Here is a 9,428-nt window from a genome sequence, read left to right as displayed (position 1 = left end):
GCCAATCAAGTCATGGTGTGATTGTAAGTACTCCTTCGTCTTTTGTCAGATACTTAATTTCAAGCCTTGACTGTATAATCACTTTTATTAAAGAGCGTTTTACCCTTTCAGTATGAATTCAGATTTAGTCGAACTCCAATGTAAATATCAAACATCGATTGAAACACTAAAAAAAGCAACGAATTATTATACAAATTCTTCTATCACAACTCTCAAATATTGATTAGTTCTAACTAATCTAACTTAAACACACATAAAAAGGAATACCTAGTATTTATATCTTGGGTAGAATTTAATAAAATTACCCACTTGTTAAAAGTGAAGATTAAAAAAATTATCTCACAAACTAAACCAATCTCTCAATTACTTCCATTTGTCAACCATTTTCTTCCTTCCAAACACTACTAATCCTTGGTGGCCAAGTAACTAAAGTATAATTGGTTAACTAAACATTTTTTTTCTTGTGAAGATAAAAAGGAACATCTTTTATTTAGTGAGATTTTTTTTTAAAACTTAAAGTAGAGTAACAGAATTAAGCGTAAAAATTCAATTTTTCACATTATAATTTTTTTTTTAAAAAAACAATATAATTGTATTGTGCAATTTAAATTTACTCACGACTTCAATGTGACTTAAAAGTATAGGTGGATTTTTTTTCTCTTTATTATCCCGAGGACAGCTAATTCCCGCTTCATCTTCCTTGGGTGATGCCCCGTACACTGATATACCTTGTGCCACGGGACTTTCCACCTGAAACAGAAACTGCAAAAGTCACCTCACTAACCACTCGCCGGGCCGTCTTCTTCACCGGCACCGGAACTTCACTCTCACAGTTGATCTCGCGAAACGGTAACAACTCTTCTCTCTTCACAAAATTTTAGGTTTTTAATTTTCAATAGGTTTTGCGATGAGTGGTGAGACGAAACCGGTGATTACCTCGCTTGCTAGAAGCACATGGAACTCAGGAAAGGCATACGAGTTCGAACCAATGCTTTCCTCCTCTATTTCGCAAGCTTCCTCTATACCGGAACTGATTTTGTATCTAAAATCGGCTTTTCGTGATAAGGAGTTCTCTCTGGTTGAAGGAATTCTAATGGACCGTGATAAACAGCTGCGGGCAGAAAAGTTAAATATGGAGAATCAATTGAAGGATATGCAGAGGGAAAATGAAGAGCTAAAAAATGGAAAAGCTGAAGTTGAGGCAAAGCTGAAGATGTATTTGGGGAAGTTCAAAGAGTTGGAAAGTAGAGTATCACTTCAGGAGGTAGAAACTGCTAAAACTCGCACGGTGGATGTCTCAGTGATCCATAAAATGGCAGAAGATTTGGGAGCGGGGAATGCTGATGTTGTAGAAATGAATTGTAAAGCTTCTGGTGCTGATGGAGATCTTCAGGAGAAGCAGTTGTCACCACCTAGGGCTCCACCAGTTGATTCAACTGGAAATGGAAATGGAATTGGAAATGGTAAATCAAGAGATGAAGGTATTATTATGCTTATCTCTCTATCTTGTTGAACTTTTTGTTATTGTTGTGGACTCAATTTGTATATGGTCTTCGATTTCGGTTAGGGACTTACAGTTATTGAGTGATGGTTTCTGTGCTAGGCTTAAGCTTTACTTATCTATGCATGCATGTTATAGTTTTTGCTTGGCTGTGGACCTAAACCTAGCTTCTAAGTAGTTATGTGAAACTGGAAATGTGGTAGACACTGATTTGGTAATCGCGTGCAGTGAATGTGGTTCATATTCCCTTTTTTATAATTTCAAAGTCTAGGATTAACATGGTTACTTGGGTATCACTGCAGGCAGTGGTAACAGAGACTTCATTTCAACAAAAATGGATCTGGTTAATTGTCCTGATGTCCAGACATTGCATCCCATGCCTTCTGCTGGTGGTTCTGCTCAAGTCAATAGCAATGTTTCCAACATAGAAAAGAAAAGATGTCGTTCAGAGGAAGCAGGTATAGATGATTTGTCATGCTTATTCTAACATTTCTGTTGTTATTTGTGGCATTCAACCCACATCTCAACTTGTTTTTGTTTGACAAGTGAGAATATCAACCCTTTTGGTTCTGTTTTGAGAATATCAATCCTTTTTGTATGTAAATTCACCAAAATATTTGCTTCTATATGTTGCGTGGTGTATCGAGAGCAGAGTCAAAAGGTCTTCATTCTCTATGGAAGTTATTATTGTTCATTTAACAAACTCTATCAAGCATACTTCATTGCAGCTTGAGCTTAGTCGAAGAACATAGGGTCTTTACCTTGTATCACATAACATTAATGAAAAGTAAATGCAAACCAGCCTTTTGAATTGCTCTCTCAGCTTCTTAAAATTATTGTAGCAACTTGAGATATTTGGGGATTAAATTATCAATTTCATATAGGTCAAAAGGAAGCAAATGAACTCAGCTAGAGGGTGGAGTAGAAGGTTCATTTTAGCTCCATGTGGTTTAGTGACTGTTGGATAGCACCAATCATTAAATAAATAGCGTATGTAGTCTTTTGACTAGGAGCCTACTGCCAGCAGTTCTGAAGAAGTTGCAGGCCAATGCCCTGTTATCACATTAGATCTGGGAATATCAGTGACTTCTATTCATAAAAAATGCATGACAATATCACTAACTTAGTCTCCTCTAGTGTTAAAGCAGCTATTGAGAGAGTTTAAGTCAACTTTGTGAATCTATCTATCTGACCTCTCTTTCTTAGGCACTCTCACAGAGAGACACATCTAGAGCTTTTTAACGATTACTTAAAAAAGTGCACTTTGCTCCACTTTTTTAAGGTTAATATTCTTTATCTTCAACCCTTTGGGGTGGCCCAGTGGTTTGGGCTTGGGACTTCCATGTTGGAGGTCTCAAGTTCGAAACCCCTTGCCAGAGAAAGCAAGGGGTGTCCCTTTTGGGTCGAGCTCATCAGATCGGGCTTGCTTAGTGCGGTTACCTCTCCTATGTGGTTTGCGAGCTATTGCATAGGAGCTGGGGTTTTAACCTATGCGCACCCAAAAGGTAGCGGCTGCGGGTTTTTCTTGTCATAAAAAAAATGAATATTCTTTATCTTCATTTTGATGGAAGTGTTAATTTTCTCATACATTTCTTTAGAGAATATTTCCTATATTTCATTTTTAAAGCCAAGTTTCTTGCTCGGGTTGATTCAGATGCTATCCGCTCTTAAAGAGAATATTATATGAACTCTTATATACATAGTACACATTTCACTTCTTTTTTTAAAAAAAATAAAATCCTTTTCAAGAAACAGAGAGTATACAATTTAAAAGTTGAGCTCATGTAGTCACTGTTACACTTCCAGTGTAACACAAAGATCATTAGGTGCCTTGCCTTTTGGTCCTTTCAACTCTTGGTGTAGTCTAACCATGAATTCTGATTGAGGTTCTGCACATGATGATTGATTCTAAGAATCTGTATTCATCTTATTGGCAAGTGCATACACATAGATGTTTCCCAGCTTGTGGATTCGCCTTGGTAGCTCTCATATTTTATTAAAGGCAAATGTTTCTGATACTGTGTGCTTGTGCAAACTGAATAAATTTTTGGTGCTTTCTTTCAGACCCTCTCCTTATCAACTTGGTTTGTGAGAACAGAGCACCTACTATAGATCCATCAGCATGCGAAGCAGAAGGCTGTGTTAAGAAAAACTTTAATACAGCAGTTGGCAGGGCTGGGTCTTCAATTGTTGTTCACATTAGCGACAGCGATGATGAGAATGAAAAGGCTTGTGTTTCTAAAAGTAATGATGTAGGCAGGAATTCAACATATCCACACCAGATAAAAGAAGCGGATGTAAAGGAAACTTCAGTGTCCAAGAGGAAAAGAAGCTTATGTGATAGTGACAATGGTGGTGGTTCTTCATTTGGCAAACTAAAGACTAGATCTATTCAAGAATTAAATCGTGATGGAAAGCTGTCCTTTTCTCATGACAATTCCCATAAACCGGTGTTTGTAAGACGATGCGATGACAAAGATGGAGGGAAGTCTTATTCTCAACTATCTTCCAGAAGATCTGATTTATACAAGCTTGATGGGTCTGGTGATGATAGTTCTTCAGATTCGGAGAATGATCCCTTGAGTGACAAAAGTATGAATATGTTAATCCAAAGAGTTACAAAACGCAAAATTTTCTCGTCGGAAGATGATTTGAGGTCGTCCTTCGAAAAGGACCCTGAACTTTGTATGAATGCGATATGTGCACTTTATAGGCACCAAATTTCTCCAAACATCTCTTCCAAGGGCCTTTTTGCTACCAAGAGTCAGTGGTTGAGTCTATCTGATAAAATCAGGTGTGTACTTACTACTTACTACCTGATCCTTTGACAAGTTTATCTTTACTGTGTTAATATTGTAAGTTTGATTATTGAACTGCTATTTTACATTAACAGTGTAACCACTAAGCAAGTGTTACTGTCAGTGTTTAATAGCAAAGAAGATCAAGAATTCCATTCTTGTACTTATCTAGAAAAGGCACCATTGCTATGTTTCTTCAAATCCCAAATAATTTGTAGTGTAAAATCTGGGACTGTCAGTAGTCCAAAAATTCTTTGTAGTATTTCGTGCTAAATGCACCGTATTTCAAAATGTCTCTAAAAGTCACTATTTGCGTTACTAACATAAAAGAATGTCTAATAACTCTCTCGATATTGTACTTGAATGTCTTTTGGGTCATATGAGGTAATACCTTCTTTTGATTTGAGTCTTTTACAACATGGTATATATATTGGATTAGCTAGTACTTATTATCCTTGGGGCACATTTCATGTCTTTGGACTTTAGGTATTAGTAAAACTTCTCCTTGTATTCTTTGCACACACTGCTTGTAAGCTTCAGTTTTTTTGTTTTTGGTGCTAACAAAGCTAAACTTGGGAGGAACATTTAAATATGCCTTCATTTGATGGAATAACTCGCATTTAGCTTCTGTGAACCTCTTTTCTTGGCATCAATGCTCAAGTTATTCAGAAAATGATCAACTTATAATGGTTTGATTGGTACTGTAGAGGTTGGTATCCCAAAATTCCAGCAGAACATCATTCTTTTTCAAGGTGGTTAGTGCGAAAAATTGTGGAGTTGAAGGTTAGAAGTGGGGGTAGTGAAAACGTAGGGAGAAGACACTATAACACCAAAACACAAGGACAACATTCAAATGTAATAGAAACAATTTAAAAGGAGATTGTCTGCTGAGGTTTTGTGTTTGAATATAGACCCAAGACAGATACTTGTGTCATTCCTATTGTGGGGCAAGTGATCTGTGATTGGATCTGAGTCCAACCACTCGATCCGATCTTGTTGCATTTGTTTATTCCAAGTGTCAAATGGAACATGCAATATCCCATTTTTTTTTGATAATGAGTGTGATTGTTTATCTTATGGCTTTGAATGTAAGTTTCTTTAAACTGGCACTATATCCATTAACTTTTATGTTTTTTTTCTTGTGCAGCATAGCTGCTTTGGGTGAATATCTGATCGATGGGGATCCAGAAAATAAACTCAGAAAAGCCGTGGAAGAAGTACGTCCAAAGGATCATGCAGAATGTAAAAGATTGGCTACTAAATACTGCGACCAACTATATCAGATATACCTTAACAAGGAAGATCGTTTGTTCCTCCCAATCTGTAAGTTCTAGTTTAGCAGAAAGGCGATCTTGCCTCTCTGCTATACATATGCTCTTCCAAGGAGAAAACTACACTAATATGAACCTCCATATTTTGATCACTCCTACTCCCCAGTTATTGCTGCACAAGATGGAAGCTTTTGCTGTGGCCGCTAGTAACCAAGACACCTTTCTGATTCACCTTTTGTTACTTTGGTGTGGATAGTTGATTATGGATAGTTACAACTGATATATATAGGTTTTGATGATCATAGATGATACTAGCTATGTAAAAACTTAGGAATATATTTTGCATTCCCATGAATCATGCTGAAGATTTGTTCCCCTTTTTATGTAATGTTCTTATATTGAGCGCTTTTGGCTTAGTCATCTCTTGGTTCCTTAACTTGTCTCTCTTTCCTGCTTTATTTTAGCTTTAGAAGACCTTATCATTGGATGCTTATATATATATATATATATATATATATATACTTGAAAACTATATCTGGTACTAATGAGTTAATTAGATTAGTATGTCTAATAGGATGATTGAGATTCGTCCAATCAGATATTTTGAATTGAAATATCTTGTCCATTCTGAATTAAAGATTTCGAATTGGAATATTCTCAGAGTAACTTGGCGCAAACAAGGTTTCAGAACTTATGTAATTGAAATAGTATAACATACAAAGCATGTTACAATGGATGAAGTCTCATGTTGGTTGAGAAATAAATTGACGGTTTACTTATATGCATTGGAACAATCTTTCTCTTTTTGGAGGTGTGATTTAAGTCCAAAATTTTAATTTACTATGATATTTTTCATTTCTCAATCAAACTAGAGTAAATACTAAAGTTAAATGTATGAGCAAGCTCCTGTATCAATAGTCAGTATCCTCTACCTCGAAAGCAAGAAAACAAAGAAACCCAATGAGCTGGAAATGAGGAACCTATATGTGAAGGAAAAGTTTGGTCCCATGTGGATAAATAAATAAACACAAATTAAATTAGGTGCTTCATTTTAGCCCATTGTACTGTTGCAAACTGCTGGCGGCTTCACAACCGTTGCTTCAACACTATTGACTTCTTCTCATCAACGCCATACTCACCGACGTGGATGATTCATTGCCACTTCATACATACTTACGTGCAACATTGAAACTAAAAAGTTGTTAAAAAAGAAAATATCATTTTTACTTTTATTATCATCTAATATTTAATATTCACGTAGACAGGAGTATTGATTAATTTAAATTTATGTCACGTATTTCTACTTTTGATGTAAAAGTTGAGAAATGAAGGGAATATTTTTTTGTTGCCTTTTGATATTCGATATTAGGGGTGGGCATGGTAATAATAATATTGAATTATCATATCATATCAAAATTTTTGATGTCTTAATTTTGATATTATGATATTTGGTATTTTTTTTAGGTATTCGGTAGAAATAACATACCGAAATATCGAATAGCATATCGAAGTATATACAGTGGCCTAACCACATGGTAGTCAGGTGTTAAAATACCGTATATATAAATAAAATGATCCACAAAATAATTAAATAGTATATTTTGAACACGCTTAACACAATAAGTTATTGTAGCCTAGTGGTTTCACATCTTTGAAATGGGGTAGTGCTGGTGTGTTTGAATTTTACCGGTTCTACTTTTTTAGAAGAGTATTTATTGTGCTATTTCTGAATACCGTTTGTGAAATTTTTGACTCCACTACTGAGTATATAGTTTACATAAATAATAGATATATTATTAAAATACTAACAAATATGCAACCTAATATTAGTATGAACTAAATGTTTACAAGTTGAACCTTTGACTACTCTATTTTGATTGAAATGTAATTGACTAACAAAAGGAGTTGTTTGTATAATACAATTGAAACCTTTTTTTAATTGTTGAAGTCATACTACTCTATTATACGAGTATATATTAGTTGAAGTTGAACAAACTATCACTATCAATTTACTATGCCGCAAAAATACCAAAGTAAAACTTTAAAATATCGAATCATATCAAATTAAATTAATATCGTAATAATATAACAATTTTGAAAATAGAATAGCGAAAGTACGATATCGAAAACTTCAAATATTTTATATACCATATGATGCCCACCTCTATTTTATATTTATACTAAAATTTGATTGATTTAAATTTGTTTCAAGTAATTCACAAGCTATAATTTAAATTGAAAGTTGCCTAATTTTTTTTATACAGAAATAGAGACCACATTCTATCGTGATAGAAAATTATTTTATATTATTGATGTATAATTGTATATATAACTAAAAATCTATTGTACATGCATTAAAATCTCATCAAAGATTTTCTTTTCTCTTGTGCTTTCATTTTATATTCACAAGCTTATCTTTAGAAAAAAGATCAAACAAGTGGGTAAGCACAACAAAACAATACTAAATTATATAAAAAGGGTCGAATCAGTACTAAAGTATTGTGTGGCTTCTGAAAATTTAATAACCACTACTTTAATGTTCAAAAGTACTAATTTAAAAATATAATAAGCACCATATTAAAAGGAAATATGCTTTAATTAGCAACTTGACTAAAAAAAAAGTTGATACAAAATCTGATTGAATTCGTTTATCAGGTGAATTTTTACATGAGGATATCAAGATTTGAAATACTCTCTCTTTCTAATAAAATTTGTTATATGAAATTGATCTCAATGTATATATCTTATATGATTTACGTGCTATTATATTATAGCAAAATTTATCATGTATACATTTATAAAACATCAATATCAAATTTCCTAACTAACAGATAAAAAAAAGATAAAATATTATAACTTATCAATAAAAGTTTTAAGCATTAATATATGTGTCGATTTAAAATTTTGTTATTTTGATTTTTTTTGTTTGTTGGTAGAAATCCACTAATTATCCAATAAACAAATAAGAAAATATGAACCCACTAAGCCTAATCTAACTGATTTTGACACGTTATAACCTTATTTTTACATGTTAAAAATACATAAAAATACATGCTTAATATGTACACTCACATGTGATAAATTTTACCTAATAGAAAGTGTATTACTTCACTCGCGAATAGATAAGATCAAAATATACCATAGAAAAAAATGAATAGATAAAATCAAAATTTCTACTACGCATATGTCGTGTATATACATATTCATTGTATACGAACATATATATATATATATATATATTATCACACTCCTTTTTTTTTAAACTAAAAGAAGTGATAATATTCTTTTTTGATCTATCAATTATGGACTTTTTTTTGGTTTTGATCTTTGTAGTGTATGACTTAATACATTTAACTAAATGTATGTGGTCGTAGGAATTATATTGTATTTGAACTTTTATAAGTATATTATCTTTATATAAGTAATGATAAAATTTAATTGTACACTAATACAAAACGTAATAAAATGGTGAAACGATTAAGCTTATCAATGGGTATTTTATTATGAATATGTAATTTTTATTTGACCATAAAACTTTAAAAAAATTTAACATATATATTTCATTTTAAATTATTTACAAATATATATCTTTCTTTGAGAATTTTTAGAATTCAACTTAGAAATTTAAAAACGTCAATATATATATTTCATTTCAAATTATTCAGAAATATTAAAAAATAACCAAATTTCCAAATGACATTTTCACTTTAAAAACAAAAAATATATTTTTCTCCATATTATCAATAATGAAAAGACTAAAAATGTTATTTAATCCTAAAAAAATAATACTTACTCACTAGTCACTATTATTAAACATTTAATTAGTGGTTAGTAATTAATGAATAATAAAATATTCAA

General features: G+C 32.6%; 1 protein-coding gene across 1 annotated transcript; it reads left to right on the top strand.

The window, feature by feature from the left end:
- Nucleotides 1-645: 645 nt before the first annotated feature.
- LOC107026867 lies at nucleotides 646-6,006 on the top strand. The gene is made up of 4 exons (XM_015227978.2): nucleotides 646-1,481; nucleotides 1,804-1,959; nucleotides 3,566-4,295; nucleotides 5,447-6,006. The coding sequence occupies exons 1-4, from the start codon at nucleotides 908-910 to the stop codon at nucleotides 5,631-5,633; spliced, it is 1,647 nt and encodes a 548-aa protein (XP_015083464.1). The 5' UTR covers nucleotides 646-907; the 3' UTR covers nucleotides 5,634-6,006.
- The last annotated feature ends 3,422 nt before the right edge of the window (nucleotides 6,007-9,428 follow it).

Source organism: Solanum pennellii, chromosome 8 (assembly GCF_001406875.1).
Source record: "Solanum pennellii chromosome 8, SPENNV200".
NCBI classification, from domain to species: Eukaryota; Viridiplantae; Streptophyta; class Magnoliopsida; order Solanales; family Solanaceae; genus Solanum; species Solanum pennellii.
This window is presented reverse-complemented; position numbering and strand designations above follow the sequence as displayed.

Bases quoted from the DNA above. Each gene is read 5' to 3' on its own strand.
- LOC107026867 (XM_015227978.2), top strand. From the start codon at position 908: ATGAGTGGTGAGACGAAACCGGTGATTACCTCGCTTGCTAGAAGCACA. The intron at 1,482-1,803 runs GTATTATTATGC...GTATCACTGCAG, and splicing joins TGGTAAATCAAGAGATGAAG to GCAGTGGTAACAGAGACTTC. The intron at 1,960-3,565 runs GTATAGATGATT...GCTTTCTTTCAG, and splicing joins ATGTCGTTCAGAGGAAGCAG to ACCCTCTCCTTATCAACTTG.